General features: G+C 39.4%; 2 protein-coding genes across 3 annotated transcripts; both read right to left on the reverse strand.

Moving 5' to 3' along the window:
* Positions 1–5,558: 5,558 nt before the first annotated feature.
* kcnn1b (potassium intermediate/small conductance calcium-activated channel, subfamily N, member 1b) lies at positions 5,559–11,770 on the reverse strand. Its single transcript, XM_030083658.1, has 9 exons — positions 11,444–11,770; positions 9,875–10,309; positions 9,106–9,201; positions 7,901–8,319; positions 7,683–7,824; positions 6,826–6,936; positions 6,440–6,567; positions 6,173–6,242; positions 5,559–5,860 (listed from the first exon to the last, which is right to left on the reverse strand). The coding sequence occupies exons 1-9, from the start codon at positions 11,768–11,770 to the stop codon at positions 5,576–5,578; spliced, it is 2,013 nt and encodes a 670-aa protein (XP_029939518.1). The 3' UTR covers positions 5,559–5,575.
* A 3,980-nt stretch (positions 11,771–15,750) lies between these two features.
* On the reverse strand, positions 15,751–18,655 carry ccdc124 (coiled-coil domain containing 124). Of its 2 annotated transcripts, none has more exons than XM_030083779.1 (5): positions 18,541–18,653; positions 17,874–18,051; positions 16,667–16,877; positions 16,413–16,518; positions 15,751–16,325 (listed from the first exon to the last, which is right to left on the reverse strand). In XM_030083779.1, exons 2-5 carry the CDS (start codon positions 18,030–18,032, stop codon positions 16,121–16,123), a joined length of 681 nt encoding a protein of 226 aa, XP_029939639.1. In that variant the 5' UTR covers positions 18,033–18,051; positions 18,541–18,653; the 3' UTR covers positions 15,751–16,120. The 2 variants fall into 2 exon arrangements, with proteins under 2 accessions (XP_029939639.1, XP_029939638.1); XM_030083778.1 differs by having other exon boundaries at positions 15,753–16,325; positions 17,874–18,054; positions 18,541–18,655.
* Positions 18,656–19,399: the final 744 nt, after the last annotated feature.

The raw sequence follows: 19,399 nt of genomic DNA on the forward strand, positions 1-19,399 counted from the left end.
AAGTTCTTTAGGTTTTAAGGAGTATAAGTTGTTTTAAGAATAGGTGAGATAGCATTTAATAAATCTATGTTACAACTTAGCTTAACCATTTACAATAGAGGAAATTTTTCATTTTAAAAATATGCAAAGGGTCAGATATATACTCAAAGGTAAGCTCACAAAGTAAACAGTAGGAGAAAAAGTGGCTAATGAATCAGTCAAAAAAAAAGAATGTATACCAAGAGAGTTACGATAATGTGGCTACAAAAAAGCAATGAAAAAAATTTGAGCTCAATGCATCTTTTGCAATAAACAGCTGGCAAATGACTGTATTAAACAATGTAAGCTGAAGTAGCAACAGTGGCCTAAACCAAACACCCCAAGACGCCATGTACATCCAAAGAGTTTATCCTCAGAAGGGAGAACTCATCCATATTTCAGATACTACAGAAATGGTGCCGGGTGAGGTGGTGGGGAGTGGGCATCACATAGGTTTACAATGATCACAAATATGTAGGTGACACAAGAAAAAGGCTGAGAACTGCTTTTAGGATTTAGATTTACTGATGACTTTAAATTGCCCCTTGGAATGACAGTGAGTGTGTAGCAGCCTGTCTGTGTGTTGGCCCCGCGTTTACCCATTGTTAGCTGGCGTTTTTAAAAAAAAACTAAATTACTGAATCCCTGAATGGATAAAGCAGAATATGAAACTAACTTTGTAATTTTACTATCCGGTGCGTTTCTTGAGACACTGTATGTTTCCAGCCAAACGAGAGGAGAGCTGATGTGACTCTCAGCCAATGGGAAGACGGGAGAGTGCACCACGCGCCGTCTGATAAAGCTCCGTCCAATGGCTGAAGCTGGATGATTCCACTGGAGCTACGGGCAGACGTGAGGTCTGGAGACGGTTCAACTGTGTAATTCTGTTGTCGAAGATAACGCTGGACGCTAATTTCAGTGTAATTACGAGTATGCACTCGAAATAAAGCGTTACCTGCAGTGAGGATTATAGCGCAATGTGCATTCCAGTTTGCCCCCCTTTATACCTCAGTTTACCAGCGTTTAAACGCACATTTATGGGATTATATTTTAAAAAGCGGATCCTTTCTTTTCCGCAAATGTAAGTGTTACGGTGTTGAAGCCTGAAGTCACATTTTGTTCTTAAATAAACGTGAACAACGCCACGAGTCAGCTGTGTAAATGTGTCACGCTGGAGACTGATTGCATCCACATCGTAGCGCACGGAGTAATATTCTCGTTTTTTTATTGTTGCTGTATGAAATGTGTCGAGGACGCAACATGAGGAAATTATGGAATTTCACGCACCCCACAAACCAATGACTCTAACCTCACTGTTTTGCAGGATGCTGCAACCAGATCCGTGCACCATCTCAAAATGAAAGAAATAAAGAAAACAATGTGTCCCTCCAACGTTTAGTGAATTGTTTTACGAGTAGCTGGGTGCATATCTGCGATGCTTTTTAATATTTCAGACGGAGAATTAACTCATACATCAATAGCCTGGGTCGTTCCTTCGCGTAAATAAAAATACAGCAATGATTCCGGTAGCAGACATTACAAATACAGCTTTCATCGAACATACTGGATGCTTTTAACGCGTAAACTGTGGGGAAAACCCTAAAGAGAATCTTTCGTGGTGAGCACTGCTATTAGCATTAGCTTGTAACACTAGCTCCCGCTACTGCAGAGCTTTTCAGACGCAGTAGGACCACTACACCTCCATCCTTTGACGGAAAATGTCCTTTTCGGGCATTGTTCGACTCGGGGTTTATAACTTAATGTAAGTATCCCGGTTTTCGCCGTTTTTCCAGAGACTGTAAGGATGTATTTTAATGTGGCGGCGCTTTGGTTCAAGATACTACGGTACTTTCGTCTCCGGCGTGAGTCCAGCAGACTGCCTGCTTCTCTCCTGTCTGGTTGCTTTGGTCACAATATTACGGTACTGTGAGGCGCAGGCTGCCTTCTGATCCTGTTCACAAAGCAGAAAACACAATTTCCTCCCCCAGACAGTGGGGCTCAGTCGTGTTTCAGTCAGGTATCTCCTGTCAACACTTCTTTCCTGGGTAAAGCATGTATGAAGAGATATGTCTAATATTTGAAAATATTAGTTTGATATAAAAAAAATTATAATGATAAAAAAGATAGCAAATAGTAAGATTTGATATTACAATACTAATATTCTTTTTTGATTGTAATTGCTAATTTAATATAAATTGTAATAAATATGACTAATATTTAAAAACATTTTTTGGTAATATCTATTGTTGTATTTTTTCATGAATACAGTACTTTTTAATGAATCAGTTTCCGATTTATTAAATTTTGTAACCGTGAAAAACGTTGCTCATTTGTAGAAGTGTTTTTTTGAATTATTTGGAAAAAGGGATTAAAAAATAGCTACAAACAAATAAGGGATTCAATTTTAAATAAAAATTTCTAAACAAAGAAGTAATCATCAATTTAAATTGCTCTCTTCCAGGATTATATTAGAGAACCATCTGGATTCATGAACTTAATTCTGAACATGTGAAATGTGTCAGGTGCAGTGGAAACTCTGGGCTTATTATAATAATGAAATGGAAGAGCTGATTGATATGAAATTCAGTTTATGGTAAACGATCTCCACTTACATAGCACTTTTCCTCTGCATTAGCAGACCCCCAAAGCGCTTACACTGCATTAACACATCTACCCATTCACACTCACATTCACACACCAGTGGTGGCGGCCGCCATGCAAGGCGCTCAGTCCATCCACTGGGGGCATTTTGGGGTTCAGTGTCTTGCCCAAGGACACGTCGACATGCAGACGGGAGGAGACAGGAATCGAACCAACAACCTCCCGATTGCAAGACAACTCTCCCCACTGAACCACAGCCGCCCACATGAACTTACATTCATCTGTTATCAAAGTAATCTTGCTATTTAAAAAAAAAAGAAGCTCACTTATCTCGTGGCATACTTTCAAGCACCCCCATTTCAGAACCACTGCTCTAGTACAACCACAAAAAGTCAGTGCTGCTTTTCCAAATTTCCCATCCAATTTATGTAAAATCAGGTCATTCAATATATATTGTTTTCTAACATCATCCCATCCAATAGACAACTGTCACTAAACTCACCTTATGAAGAAAGTCCTAAGGTAAGACACATAACCAAGGAAACACATTTACAATGCAGGAGAAAGATAAATAAGAAATACACACAAGCAATCAAGCTCCAATCTGTTCCACTCAGAGGCAAAAGCCCCATGGGGTTAAGTGAGGCCAATGCTCCCATCAAAACAACACTCCAATCTTGATGCAGGGAACAAAACAGACGATATTGAGGTTTGCTGCGGTGATACATGAAGCGGAAAAATTTCGATCCTCTCCAGCAACTCACTCGGATATACCTGAATGCAGTGATAAATGACACTATGACAACAGCAACAGAATTTTCTCAAGAGTTTATTTTAGTTCATACAGCCAAGCATCTCTATGAGGTTATCCCTAAATAAAGTTAATGTCTACAAAATGCCTATCACATTTATGATACAGAAAAACAAGGTTGATGGTGTAATTTTAAACTATACCCCTAAAAAACAAACACACAAAAAAAATGTAAATCTCACCTGACATCCAAATTTTATTGCTTTGAAGTTGATTAAAACATGTTCAGCTGTAAGGTGGTTGTTAAAAAAATAATAATAAAAACAAAAACTGACACATAGTAAGTAACATTAAATGGCTTCTTAGCTGTTGTTGTCATCCTCAGTTCAGTTCAGCTGAGTTCACCGGGACATGGGTCTTTACTGGAGGTTTTTCTTGGGCAGGTAATCTCAAGTGGTCCCTTCAGGGACTTTGTTATTGTTGTCAGTAGCATGCAGGGCATGATCTGTAATGATCATTATATAAACAATATAATCTGAAAATGGAAGTTACTGTTTTGATACCATCAAAGTAAACATTTGAACAAAAACTAAAAATTGAGGGAAAAATAAAATAAAGCAAAAGTGCTCTTTTGTCCAAAACTATGAAGATAGAAGTTTATAGAAAAAAATATATATACATACACATATATGTTTGTGTGTGTGTGTGTGTATATATATATCTATATATATATATATATATATATATATATATATATATATATATATATATATATATATATATATATATATATATATATATATATATGTATATATATATATATGTGTGTGTGTGTGTGTGTGTGTATATATATATATATTTTTTTTTTTTATTATTATTTTTTTTAATTCATGAAAATTGTGACAAACAAAACTAATGAATGCTTAATGTTCAAATACATGCTTTCTACCAGGGGAAATAATAATAGCAACTGAGCAACTTGGATAATTAAGCAAGTTTGTGACAATTATCCAAAATATACTTTTCTGGACCTTTGATTAGGCTTCTTTTTTTTTTTGTTTTTGTTGTTGTTGTTGTAAAAGCTTGATGACTCCTTCTCCAAAAACAAAAAGCCACAGTTCTTTTATCCCGATGCAAATAGCTAACTATCTATCAGCTAAGTTGATTTATGGTTAAGTGAACTAAGGTTAATCAGAATATAAAATTCTGAGTGAATATTGAAGTGTTGCTTTTTCACTTTAGTCTCTATTGTTCAACTTTTATTCATAAAGTTTAACTCATTCAGTCCAGTACAGCATCTGCCATCAAGTATCAGAGGCAGTTCTACTTAATTTTTGCAGCTGGTGCAGCTTAATCATCATACAGTTACCACTTTAAGTCTCCAACTCTGAGACAACCACTGACTTTACCCCATATTTTATGAAAATCTTCCTTCCTTCACAGCTAGACGAAATGATATTATTATAGCAATTATTGTTTGGCCTTTTCTTTCCACTGGAATATCTACATTTTTATTTAATCTGTTTCAAATATTATCAGCAGACATCATTAATATTGTTTACAAACCGTTGTCTCAGCTGTTTCTTTTAAACAATCCTTCTTTGAGTTTCGTTGTGATCACAAAGGTAACTGAACTAAAGTTTCCTGTTCCTAATGTTAATAAAGTGTGTATTTAACATTTTGCTTTTATTTGCATTAGAAATTGAGGAGACCCTTAACTGACAGTACTTTTTAATTTCATACAGGTGTGTAATTTAAAGCTTTTCACAAGTGCTACACGAACTGATTTGAACATATTTTGAGTCTATACGTCTAACAACGTTGTACACATTTATACCTACATTTTAAAACAAATATATTTGCTTTTTATGCTCTACATTTTTCCAGCAGAAGAGTTTCTGTATTTTCTTGAGTGAGATTATCAGAAGTTAAACACCAATATTTCTACTAACTAAACACTTTCAGCAAAGGAATAAGGAATGATGTTTGTCTCTTCCTGCAATATCCCCTGACAGCGGCATTTCCACCGCGATTAGACCTGCTCAACATGTGGCCATGACTACTACTCTCAGGGGTGAATGTGCAAAACTCTGTGAATATCTAGCACAGTGTTAAAAGAAAAGAAGTGCATGCTGAGAAAATCCCCCGCAGCATGGAAAAAGGTTGCACACTAAGAAGAAAAAAAGAAACCCTGAGTGAGGTACATCAGCCGTATGGCGTCTCCGGGGTGGTGGATCCTGGACAGAGCTGCCTGGCGGGCACTGAGCAGCACTCGGAGCTTAGAGAGGATGACAGGAAGTGGACACGACAGGCAAAGTCATCTAGGAAATCCTTCTGTAGCTTTGTTATTCCTTGAGAAAGCACAGCAGGCAGGGACTGTACACTGAGGAGAATGGAGTCGAGTTTCTCCTCCATTGCCACAATCCTCCTGTCCAGCTCAGCACTCCGATGCTGCAGTTCTGACACCAGGTCATACATCATGTTCTGAGTCTGCAAATCAACATGAAAACTGTTCACTCATGTCATATGCTCTGATCACTTTCAAGAAATGATCATCCTTCAAATAAAACACAAACAAGACATAGATTATTAAGTGAAAGTTTCTCTTTCATATCCTTCAATCCATAAAATAAAATACACTTGCCCTTATACCATGTAACAGTATTTACAGAGAATTAAAAAAGCATGCATTTTTATTTGAACAATAATCCAGAGTAGGAGGAGAAGACAACACATGTGTGGTGATAGCCACTGTGTCTTAAAACATAAACTGATGATTCAAATTACAGTGTGTATTCAAACCTTTGCAAGATCAGCAATTGTGTTGGCCTGGTCAGTTAACTTCCTTTGCTCCAGTTTGACCTCCCGCAGCCTAAAGTTCACAAAAAAGAAAAAGTCAACAAGTCACTTCCAAGTTAAATTAGGTAACTATGCAGGATACCGTGTGTCCTAAGTCACACTTCCTTTCATAACATAAAGAAACATCCTGTCAGAGCTTTTACTGTAAGTTTTTAAAACAAAAAGCACATGAGAAAAAACACTCCATGACGAAGGTGCAGTGACACATACTGGTGGATAGCTTGGAGGAATTTACGCTGATGGTGTCTCACGGTGGCGTGATCGATCTTCTTGACCAGTTTAGTGTTTTTGTAGATGAGCCATGTCTCTCTCAGCACGTTTGCGGCTGTGTTTTTTATCTGAAAGGCATGACAATGCCACCGGGAAACAGACAGCAGAAATGTCTCTAACAAGAGTTCAAAAATCAGTTTCATAGATTTTTCATCTCTTTATTTATTACCTATTTTACAACTGTATTTCATCCAAGTAAATTCTATTTAATTTTTGCCTTATTCATTCATATTACACACATTTTGACACCCATTTAAGTGAAAAATATAGGAAAATTTTAAGGAGTCTTTGTAAGTATACTTCACTACATCTTTGTGTGAACAGACCTTTTTATAAAGTTGAGTATCCATCATGAAGTTGTGGACATGTTTTTCTGCCCTGGTGAGTTCGGACTTTCTTGCAACAACAGCGACAACCAGAGCTGTGCAACCAGCGCCCTGAGAATAAAAGGGGCATTAGTATCTTTGTGGATATTAACAGCACCTTAGAAGAAGACAAAGAAGAGGAAGAACAGCTCAAGAGGAGAACATTACTGAAAGGAGAGTTTTACTCAGTGCTGTATAGACCCATGAATGTGGTGCTCCCTCTAGTGGTACATTGGGGGAAAGTCATAAATGTATATTTTTAAATAAAATTTAAATATATCATAAAAGTAAAGTTACCAAACAGTACAAAACTCAAAGTGAAAAAATGTAAAACATATGACATTCATATAATTTAAGTAATAAGTCATAGCTAACAGGGTAACACTGTGAAAAGTCTGAGAACCAATAAACACCAACTGTTAAACAACAAGAAACTATCCTCTGGTGGTGCGTCAATGCAAAAAATACAACTATAGTCAGTTTTCTGAATCATTTGACATTTCAGTCAATGATTTCTAATTACTGGGCCTTGAATTGTTTTAATCAACTGTATAACTGTGCAAGGTGTGGATTTAGTGGCTGATGACTAGAGTTAACATTGGTTGCAGGTTTAGAGCTTATCTGTGGACATCTTTCATTTTATGTTAACCAAACATTCTGCAAAAACAGTCTTGAGAATTCCTTTCAATAAGTAGGAGATACATATGTGTGAACATGTAATGCATTGAAAAGTCTTTGAACTGTATGTCACATGGCCTCAAGCCCTTATTTTATACTCTAATTCATGTCAGAAAGTACCGTGCCACTATGACTCTCACCATTATTCCTGTTAACAAGCAAACTCCTTTCCCACAGTAGGTGTGAGGGACCATATCTCCATATCCGATGGACAGGAAGGTTATGGAGATCAACCACATTGCATCAAGGAAGGTGCTTGTTTTTTCTTGTGCATCGTGATACCTGTGGGGATCGACAGTGTTCTTGTATCATCATGACATGTAAAATGAAATTGAAATGAAAGGTTTCAGTTCGATACCTCTCACATACGCGCACAGTCCAAGCTGCAATTATCCAACAAGACACACTGAAGACAAGCAGGACTGTGCCAGGACATATGGTCATCAAAGTCTTCATGACAAATCGAGTGTCAAAGTTGATCTTGTTGAGTGCCCCAATACTGCGAGAGGAAGCATCTGTGAACAGCTTGGAGTGGAGCAGCATCACCCGTCCAATCAGGTACAGGCGCAGAAACATTGGCACTGAAAGCACGATGTCGAGGTCTGCGTCTGCCACTGATGCCGTGTAACTTAAGGCAAGTCGAGCCGTCCAGGTGAACACATACTGGCCTGGGATCGGATGGACAGCACAGACCAGCAGCTCCAACACAACAGACAGGATTCTCTGAAAGGTCATGGCTATTCTCCAGTCGTCTGCCCCGTTATCCACCATGAAGAGCTGTGGAGGAGGAGACAGCTGCAGGTTTATGGATGTTATGGATTCCTGTAGGAAAACACATTTGTTTGGAATATTGATTTAATTAGTGTTTTGAAAGTGTGTCAACTATGCAATGAAGGATTATTTCTCATTTCACACCAGAGAATAAAATGACTGTCATCTGAGTTTTGGTTTAAACTGAAGTTGTGTTTTTCTGGAGGGAATTGAAACTTGTGATATCTTTACAACTTCTAAAATAGCTTATGTCACACCAATTATCAACTCATGCTTGAATACATTAAATAGTAAACTGTGATTTGACTGAAAGTGCAGAATTCCCTCGATGAACTAGATTTTACTCGGGGGCAACTGAAATGGCCTCCAGCTGCAGTTTGTGAAGGTTCACAGTTTGCCAGAAGTCACCAGAGGAAAGCTGACAGTGTTAAATATATGATGAAGTATTTGTTCTGGTGATTATAAAATCAGCTTAAGGAACTTTACAATCAGCAACTTGTTGGATACTGTGAGTTAAAAGTATTGATTTGACATCTTTGATATTTTTTGTTGATGATTTACTCATGTAGAGAATGTTACAGATGAAAACGTGTTCATTCGGTCAGCAAAGAACCGCCTATTCTAAGATTACAGATTAAAAATCACTGTGTAATATCTTCAAAACCTTGTAGTTTAGCTTGAAAATAAATTTTTGATCATCCTGTTTATTGAGTCTCATGATATGGTCAGAAGAAACTTTACCAATCATGTGAAGGCATGGATTTTGTCTGCTTTGTTTATCCAAAGTTATACCTGGATTTCCCTTGCATGGTACATCACAATGAGTACTAGCAGAATTGCCGTAGAGAGGCTGATCAGGCCCTTCAGGATATAAGAATATAAGGATTCCTGTACAGAATGGAGACAAGAAAAAATAATATAGAGTTATTAGAACCTACTGTAAAGGCACATTGAATGAGCATTATAATAAATGTTCACAGAATAGTGTTTTTTAGACATGTACAGGGAGACTGAACTGTCTAAACAACTTTGTTGGTGAGCAAACGCACATTGAAATCTGCTCTTGCTTGAACCAGTAGCCAAATGTGGAGAGCTGCTTGGCATTTTGTATTAATTTTCACCCCTTTGATCAGAAAACAAGCTGCATTCTGAAACATCTGCAGGCCTCAAAAACTATTCTTTTGATAAACCTGATAAGTGGATGTTATGCAGTAAACAGTCTGAAATGTTATTATGAATGAATTGTGGAAGAAATTATTCCCATCTTGCCTATGTAGAAAAGAAAAGAGAAAAGAAAGGAACCCAAATTGATATTGAATAGCAAAGTCACCATTAAACACACAGAGTTATTCAGAGATGGAGAAAAAATATCACACAATATGCCAAACTGTGCAGCGAAAATGTGGTGTTTGTATGGTCGGACTGTTGCTACAAGTTTCTCTCACTGTTTTAGATCTTGTGCTGTGCAAAAACTCAGAACCTATCATAACAGGTTTGAAATGTGTTTTTGCAGTAATTCTTTATAAATGAAGTACTATGCATTCAAACAGGCCTGCAGTACCTTGTTATAAATCCCCCTCGACAGCTCAGTTTCGATGACCATGACAATGATGCCAAACATCCCACAGACTAAAGCATAGTCACTGAGCTGCTTTCGTTTCCCAAAGAGAACTTTTCTCTGACCGAGCCGGTAGCTGAAGTCCTTTGTCTTTTTCTGAGGGTGAGTGCTTTCTTCCCTGGTCAGTTTTCCACTGTTGGTCTTACTGGAGTCTTCTCTGATGACTTTAGAGAAGGCGTCTTCCAGTATGGCGTTGTGGAGGAGCTGGAGAGGCTGCTGGCCTGAGTGAAGATCTGCAAGGCTTGATCTTAAGGTGCCGTGACTGCTCAACTGCCGCACCACATCCCCATTGAGGATGTCGCTGGTTTCTAAGGCATCGCTCAGCGGTGGGCTGTGTTTAGGAAGAGAAAGTCTCGATCCACTGAGGTTCTGAGAAGTCTGGTTGCAGAAGGGAGAGGGCTTGTCACATTGCATGTAGAATCACATAGAACATACTGTACGCAGAGAAGGAAAGTTATTGGTAAAAACATGTAAATACCATTGCCTTCAAAATTACAAAATACACAGAAGAGTGCTCCCATGTGATTAAGTGCAAAGATTACTTGCTATGCTTGTCTGTGTGCTCCAACTATTCAGACGCACTTATAAATTGTATAACATTTTCTTCGAAGCCATAGCAAAGTCAAACTTTGAAATTTTTAGCTGACCAAGTTTCTAAGCATTTCTTAAAGCATTATCAGGATTTTACATCTGCATATCAGTCAGAAGCAGAGAGCACATACTGAAGTAAAAATCTCATACCTGACTGTGCCGCTGTCTTGCTTTCTCCTCCACTAAATGGTGGTTCTCAAGTGAACTATACTGGCTGAGGGAGAAGGACCTGATGCTTTTGTGTCTGAGTGCTGTACATGACCTGTTCCCCCATGGAGTGCTGGCTGTGGGTTTGTGAGGTAGATGTTGACACTTGAGGACTATGGGCGAGTCTCCGTTCGACTTGGTCGTTTGATCATTAGCTATCGAGCAGCCATCGTCTTGCTTTTGACGCTGCTGTACTAGAAGTGGTTCTTTACCAAAGAGCTCTCTCCAATTGACATCTTCACCAGCAGCTGGCAGAGACTGATTTAGAACTTTTTGTTTTTTCCTTGAGTGACTGACCGAGGTCAAAGGAATATTGAATAAATTCGGACAGTTTGCGTGACAGTTGTCCTTTAGTTTAAAATGATTGCGTGGCTGTTCTTTTGGGGCGTCTTTTTCAAAAGACATAAAATTGGCCATTGGATGGTTTGCTGTTGGCTTCCAAAAATCTTTCTGGTTTGATTGCTGCGGTAAAACCTGGCCAGTCACTGACATTTGGCCTCCCTCAGGGAAAGGCGGGCTGAGTGGCGAAGAGGAAAAGCTTATCTTATTTGTAACCCTGGGAAAACTGTCTCGAAGTGTGTTGTGTTGTGACTGGAACTGAAAACCAGAGGCCTCTGCATGTTGCTGACAATCACAAGTGTCATTGTGATTTGGATGTCCCACACTGGCCTGGGCTCTCCCAGCTGAGGGCGATTCTTCTACCATGCTGCTTACCTGATCACAGAGGAGCAGCCAGTCCTGATCACTCAGCTGTGATAAAGTTAGGTTTTCAGTTTTCAGGGGCGACATCCGGGCCGAGCTTTTTGGAGGGCTGATTCCATTAGACTTTTCATGTGGTGAAGATACGCAGCGCAGACTTTTCTCCTGTGCGGATGAAGGTGTTTCGACAGAGCTTCCAGAGTACGGCTTCCCCTCATGGGCCTTTGTCAGAGAAGCAGGACAGCCTGCGTTGCAGTGCTCATGGTCCTCGTCTCGAAAGACTTCACCTGTTGAGTCAAGACGACGAGTCGCGTTGGTGGGTTTAACCAAAATCAACCTCATGGCATCGCTGCAAAGCTGAAATGACATTACACAGATAAGTTTTCACATGTTAGCACACAGGGGAATGTATAAATGCGGAAATGTGCGACTTAAATACACATTTTTACTTTGTGAGAAACAATTCAGCCTTTAAAGAACAACAACAGAGAGTTTGGGCTGCAGGGAAATCAGTGTTTGACTGATGATAACCACACATATTTATTTGAACCCAGATGTTTTTAAGTCCAACAATGAGGTAGGTGCTTCTCTAAATACGTATGAACTTCAGGTAAGTGCAGTTGCTGAGTCCAGTTGGTACTTTACTAAATGGTAAATGGATTTCACTTATATAAATGTACAGTGCATTTCCACCACTTGAGCAGTTCCAAAAGCACTTTGTATTGTTTATTTTATTTTCCCATTCACACACACACACACACACACACACACACACACACACACACACACACACACACACACACACACGCACAGTCTCGTATTTCTATCCTTGTGGGGACCTTCCATTGACTCCCATTCATGTCTAGCCCCTAACCCTGACCCTTACCCTAACCCTAACCCACACCACAACAAAGCCTAACCCTAAAGAAATGTTTTTGCACTTTTACTTTTTTCAGTAACAACAACATGGTCAAGAAAACACTGTTTCTCCTACTTAGGACCGGAAAAAGGTCCCCACAAGGCACGTCGTTCCACGTTTTGCTATCCTTGTGGGGACATTTGGCCCCAACAAGGATAGAAATATGAGAACACACACACACACACACACACACACACACACACACACACACACACACACACACACACACACACACTAATGGAGGCAACTGCCATGCAAGGCAGTCATCCATCCACTGGGAGCAGTTTGGGGTTTAGTGTCTTGCTCAAGGACACTTCAACATGTGAATAGGTGTGGGAGGCGAACATGCAACCGTCCTATTGAGAGATGACCTGCTCCATAAACCAGGTCAGAGTCAGAGTCACCTCTGCATCAGTGTAACCCTGCAACTGGTGGTTGTGGTCTTGTTTTGCCTCCAGAATGAGTTCCATCTGTTTTTACCCAAATGTGTAATATTAAAGGCAACCTAGTTTGCATTTTGGAAATATGGATCATTGTATTCGTTACTGAGCAGCAAGTAAATATTTTATTCTTAAAGCACATATTGTTTAGGTGTTAATAATCCACTTTTTTCTGAGCGACAACAAAACCAGAAGTACAAAAACATGAACAGATTCACAAAAAATACTAACCTAATGTGGCATTTTCAGTTAAGGTAGTAGGATAAGTGTTGAACTAACACCTATTCTCCCCAGTGCCTGTAAATACATAGAAAAACATGAGGAATAAGCCATGATTTCTATGAAAAAAAAATCATTGTTCAGGTGTGTCTGAATTTAAACTCTCCTGTCAAGAACAGATGTAATCTCAGTGCTGTATTTCTTTCTACCGTACAGGCAAAGATGACAGAATACAAGTTCCACATTCAACCACAGTAGGAAAAAACATTGGAAATGAAATTATTAATAGTTTTCTTTTTTTTTGGTGGTTATCTTTATGGATATTCTTAAAAACTCTTTGTGTTCTATGAGTCAGAATTAAAGGTGGGAAATACTTTAACAACCAAATCAAGTATTTTGAAATTCTACTTTTATTATATACGTTATTTTTCTCATGTATGAGAACTTAATATTTTAAGGGTTTATTTTTGCTTTCTGTTTTGCTTTACTCAGATATATAAAAACGGCACCACAAATAAAGCCCATATTTTGCATTTACACCCTTTTCTCCTCCAGATAGTTTAATTGGTTTAGAAAAAAAACAACATAACAACAGACATTGGTCAATCTGCATTTAGGCAAGTAAACTTTGATACAGTATATTACACCTGTATTTTACAAATTAAAACTTACTAATTTCATTAACATTATGTGAAGTTTCTACTTTGCCAGGTGACTTACCTTCTCCTTCAGTTTGGTATATAGTCCAATCTTGAGGAAGCAGGTTACAAACAGAAAGTCCACCCAATTAGCAAAACACAAGCGTTAAGAGGAAGAAGAGCAGCCTGAGTGGGTGTTGGTCAGCCGCTTGCCTCCTCCCAGGCCGAACACTTGATTAAAGAGCTTCAGAGACGCTTTCCTTTGAAAGTAATGATTAGAATTCAACATGAAGAAAGAATAGGGCAGCAGCAGCTGGCCTGTTAAATGGTTGCCATGCAAATAGACAGGGAGTGGGAGGGTGCAGCAACAGGTTGAGATGTGCAGAAAAACATAAAAAATCTGGAACATCAGACTGGCGTTTGGGACATCAGACACAGAAGCTCAAAGACATCCGCAGAAATATGGGGAGGATTGGTACATTGTAAGGAAAGACAAAAGGAAGTGGCACCTTTCAATTAAAAGTGGAACAAAAGGTCACTTTAACTTGCCATTGAAGCTCCGTGAATCAAAGGCCTTCACACGTCTCTTATCTGCCCCGCCACCAGAGCCTGTAGCACAAATGGATCCTTTCTCAAATGTGGTGGGCTGAATAAACAAGCCTGTTGGTACAAGGCATCAACAGCTGTGTCTCTGAACCCCTCAACATTTCTTACATCATACTTTTAGGACCAAGCATGTGAACACACACTTAACAAATAAATAAATAAAAATAAATAAAATGAAAATACAGATTAATCAACAAGTTATAACAGCAAATAGCCTCAAATGTTCATGGTCCACATGTAGAGCAGAGATAAGAAATATTTTTTCTGAGTAAAACACACTAACTTCCCAAAAAAAAAAAAAAAATCCAGCTATTTTTCTCCCCTCCAGTTTTCTGCCTCTCAAAAGGCCTTTTGTACTTAAATTTCTGAATTGTTAAACCGTCTCTGTGGAGATCATTTTAATCAAGCCACTCTTCAGAAATAATTGTTAAACCAAGTGAAATCTTAATCATATTTAAGAAGCCAGTGGTTTTAAATGTGTTTGCTGTCTCTTCTCTTGGCATCAAACAGACCTACAAAGCCGGTGGCTCTGCTGCCTCAGCAGCTCACTTTATGAATGTTGCTGTGCTGGAGAAATCCATTGTGACCAGAAGCAGCAGTGACTGCACACACTGGACATATAAATGATTACTATAGTGAATTTAAAGCTCCAGCTGTCACTGTACTTTCAGCAACATAAACATTGTTGAAGCACTGGAATATCAATTTGAAAATGTTTGCATCACTTCTGCGGCTGCACTTTAACCAGATGTTGCAACTTTTGTTTTGTGCATTTTAGTACCAGTAAAGCTGTCATGTTGGGATTGAAACCTGGCTTTCTGTTGCCGCTCATCAACTTTATCTGCAGTGAAAAGTAAACTGGCTAAAAGCCAACGGGTCTGGCACAATAGATAAGAGAGGTCAATTCAGCAACTGAAGTCTGGTGATTTCCTGATACAATGAAAAGCATGTTGCTCGGTTTTTGAATGCGTACAAAATGTAATTTTGTGTTTTTATTCATTTAAAAACTTGACAGCATTTTGTGGTTGTAGATCAGTATTCATCAGTTCATTTTCGACTATTTTTTTTTAACTCCATGAGTTTTAATTTTAAGTCTGAATCAAATAACATAACTCTACAAAAGATTTTAATTTTACCAGAAATGGGGTTTAATTTTAACAATTAAACCCAAATTATATGTGAAAAGGTCTTTTATCATACTGGTTTGGTGTTAAATGTTACTTAGAGGTATGTTTACAGTGGACAAGCCACCCAAGATATTTGTGCTACATTTACACTGATGGTTTGTATCAATCAGGATATTACATTTGTAGCCATTCAACTACACCAGAACAAATGTGTACTTAGTTAATCCATGCTATGTAAATTGTCATTTTAAAAATCTGGATTTTTTTTAAACTATCCAACCATAGCACCCACAATGTGCCACTGACTGCTCAGCATGTGGCTCACTGTTGCCTTCTAAAAACATGAAATGTATATTTACAAGCAAACAAGACAGGTTGATGATTGAGCTGTGAACTTTAATAAGTTACTCTCAAAACATCAGGCTTTGCAGCTCCCCAGGAAAGCGGAAGAAGAGTAGATTCATTAGATGCCCCATGAAAGGCCGCGTGCACACATTAATCATTTGTTACTTTGATTGATGCAGGATTGGCATTGATTGGTGAAAATGAGCTTCTCCTTGCTAGTGAATGGAACAACAAGCCAAGTCCTCAAGCAATGCAGAAACAAGAGTTCAAGGGTGTGTTTTTTTAAGCTCTCATTAGTAACACATAATTTGTAATGACGTTATTCAATTTTAAAGTGGAAGTCTTCAATGTGCATCAGTGAACAGTTTTAAGTTGGAGTTATGAGGGACCAAGTGCATTCACTTGGAGTTGAATGTGGTGAAGCGTTGGTTTAGGGGGTTTTCTGGGGCCTTTGTCCACTCCTTCTTCAACTGTTGTTTCAACTGTGACAAACGCATGTTGGGGTTCTCCTTTTTCAGACGAGGCATATTTGCCTCCTCGAAGGCAGCGAATGCTGCTTTCATCCTCCGCTCCGGATGGCGGTCAAGGTCCTCAGGCCCCGTACTGGGAGACAAGAAGAGAGGATCAGAAACACAGACCATTGGCAATCCCTGCAATCACAGGAGCAGCTATCACATGCAGGATCAATACCTCAGCACAGCGATGGCATCTTCTATTGTTCTGGCTTCAACCGTTCCTTCATCGGGGATAATTCTGTTCACATTCTCCTCCAATGGAGTCTCCAAATGGCTCTTTTCTGCATTAAGAAATAAATGGATCACAAACAACAAAGTTTTTATCTAAATGTAATGAATTTAATTCCTGAGACTATTTAGATACCCAGATGTTGGGTGAAGAGATTATATTTTTCTAAACGGCACTCTTGTCGTCAGATTGCACATTACCATTTGGCTTGAGCTGCTGTTGCTGCTGTTTCAGCTGTTGCTGTTCCTGCTCCTTCTGAAGTGTTTCTTCAATCTGGGCCCGAGTTACTTTCCCTCCAACAGCAAGCCCTGCTGGCGCTTTGCCTTTCAGCCGAGAATTCTCCTCATCCAGAAGTCGCTGGTTTTCCTTTTTCCTTTCAAGGAGTTCCGCTCTCCTCTTCTCCTTGTCATCCTTTAGCAGCAAAAAACATCATCAGAGAAGGGAGCTGTGCCTCAAATAAGCTCTTTTTTGTTGCTAAAACTCTACATGCACAATAGTACATGGGTTTATTTATGTTTTCATTAAATTTCACTTTTTCAACATACTCAAGATCCTTTTCAATGTTGTTCACTCCTCCAACATGTGAGAGTTCCCCTATCAAGCATTTACTTTTCAAACCAAAACTCTTGTTTTAGTTCTCTGAATGTTAGCCTGGCACGCCAGACTGTCTCTCCATGCTCAGGGATACATGTCTTTATATGTGTGTAACACATAAATAAAGTCAGTCTGGCATGCCAGGCTATCTGAATGTGTGTTTCTGAAATCAGTCGACAAAGAGGAAATACTATCATCAAAGCCAAAACAAGTACTTCATGGTTCATCCTTGAATTTGCGAGCACTTTCTGGGCATTTGAAATCTTTTGTCGTGTTTATACAAACATATGTTTAGATATATCTACTTAGGAGAACATTTGTTAGCATTTCCTTTTTACTTAGGCTTGTTCCAAAGTTTCAACATATCACTCATGGTTTTAGTTCATGCTAATTTAACCATAGACATTAGTACACATTTGAGTCCAATTATGCTGTCCTAACCTTCACCATATGGATTGGGGGCTCCCTCACAAATTATTTGGTGAAGTACAGAGATTTAAAAGTCTCAGATGGAATATTTGATTTTACGGCTGGAACTGTCTGAGAATTGGTGACTGATGCTGCAGCAGCTTGTCTGCATTGCTGGCCACTGCATTCAGGGACACAGCTGGATTACATTATTTTCCTAATCGTGTCTAATTGTTCGTTATTACTGTACGGATCTATGTAAACTCTTTTTCGTGCCTACGGGGCGTTGAAGGTGACCTATACGAAGTGTACCTGGCCCTCGGTGTTTGCGGAATTTGATTCAACGTAGGTATGAGAGGCTTAAGACACATTAACAGACGGATGAAGAAGGCAGCGAAGACTCACCTTTCGCTGCTCTTTTTTGAGTACATGCTTGTCAGTTTCTTGCCAGAGGGCATCCTCTTCCTCCTTCTTCTTCCGGGCATCTGCCACCGCCTTGGCTTCAGCCTTGCGAGCTCTGGCTGTGGCCGCCTTGGAGTTCTCTCCCTGGAACTTCTTTGGCATCCCAACAGCTACTGTTCAGCTGCTGAAGGAATAAACAAAAGATGCCACGAACTGAGCAAAAAGCTCATTGCTGAAAGGTACAGCTACACGGACAACAACAGTGAAAAATAGTACAGGTCTGTGTTTTTAGTGTTTATCTTTTCAGACTGAAGTGTTTTTTGATAAAGAGAGAGCAGCAGCTCCTTTATGACTGCCCAGGCAGGACGACGGACTCGAATATGCTCAAATAAACATTCCTTTAAATCGCGGGTTTGAAAAAAAAAAGGCCACACATTAACACACGAGTCTGTGAACAGGAGCTCAACAAAGCCACGAATAAAATCTCTCCGAATGCAGAGATCGACCACAGTGTGCCTGTCAGAGCAGCTAGCTAGCATTAGCTCAGGGTGATAAACCGGAGGAGTTCGACTTGATAACCGCTGGGGCGTTCCCCGCGCCGACTGTAATCTGGCATGAAAATGACTTTTAACTGACCACATTGAAAATGAGTATGGAAGAGATTTCCTACCAGTATGAGAAGAAATGTGGTTGGTAAGCAGACAAATTCCCTGCTGCTTCGAAGAGGCAGCCGCCACCTCCTCTCCGAAACCAGCGCGCAGCCCGATGACGCCCCCCTCTTCTTCTTCTGTGGCCTGGAGGATCGCAAGCAGCCTGCATGTCCGAAGCGCCCTCTACTGCGCATAGACAGTAACTGCATGTCCTACTCTGCGGCCCAGTTTCTTCAAGCAGTGGTAAAGGCAGAGGAGAAATTCAAGTCTGTTCAATCTGAAACCTCCCACCAGATGCCACTATAGTCTATTACACGGTGGCCTTTCAAATTAACCAATAGATGGTGCCACAGATCCTTTATTTCCATTTCCATGAGATTTAAAAACAGTATTCACAACCAGTGAATATTTATTTATCGTTTTCTATTTTGCATTTACGTATATGTAAGTCTAAGCATATAAGTGTATATCTTAGATTATCATTACATTCCATTTTATTTGAAACAGAAAGGTGACATTTTCACTGTTGTAAATGCCAATGTATGTATTTATAGAGAGAGAGAGAGAGAGAGAGAGAGAGAGAGAGAGAGAGAGAGAGAGAGAGAGAGAGAAAGAAGTACCTTTGAAAAAAAATACTTTTAAATATAGTTGAGTAGTTTTGTGGTACACATTTCAGCCTTGTATGGTATCCAAGACAACTCCACTTCAAGTTGTGACAGACCGTGCAGGGTCTCATGAGCGCTGAGGCGATCCCAGCTTACTGTTGGGGGAGGGCAGGATACAGCCTGGACACGTTGCCAGTCTATCACAGAGCAACCGCAGAGAGACAAACAACCACACACTCACCATCACAGCTGGGGTCACTGATGAACCTCACAT

The sequence above is a fragment of the Salarias fasciatus genome, chromosome 23 (assembly GCF_902148845.1).
Source record: "Salarias fasciatus chromosome 23, fSalaFa1.1, whole genome shotgun sequence".
NCBI classification, from domain to species: Eukaryota; Metazoa; Chordata; class Actinopteri; order Blenniiformes; family Blenniidae; genus Salarias; species Salarias fasciatus.

Coding starts and splice junctions, on each gene's coding strand:
- ccdc124 (XM_030083779.1), bottom strand. CDS start 18,032: ATGCCAAAGAAGTTCCAGGGAGAGAACTCCAAGGCGGCCACAGCCAGA. Junction 16,878..17,873: donor TCAAAAAAGAGCAGCGAAAG/GTGAGTCTTCGC, acceptor TTGCTGCTAAAG/GATGACAAGGAGAAGAGGAG. Junction 16,519..16,666: donor ACAGCAGCTCAAGCCAAATG/GTAATGTGCAAT, acceptor TTCTTAATGCAG/AAAAGAGCCATTTGGAGACT.
- kcnn1b (XM_030083658.1), bottom strand. CDS start 11,770: ATGAGGTTGATTTTGGTTAAACCCACCAACGCGACTCGTCGTCTTGAC. Junction 7,825..7,900: donor ACTGTGCGCGTATGTGAGAG/GTATCGAACTGA, acceptor CGATCCCCACAG/GTATCACGATGCACAAGAAA. Junction 6,568..6,825: donor ATACTCAACTTTATAAAAAG/GTCTGTTCACAC, acceptor CATGCCTTTCAG/ATAAAAAACACAGCCGCAAA.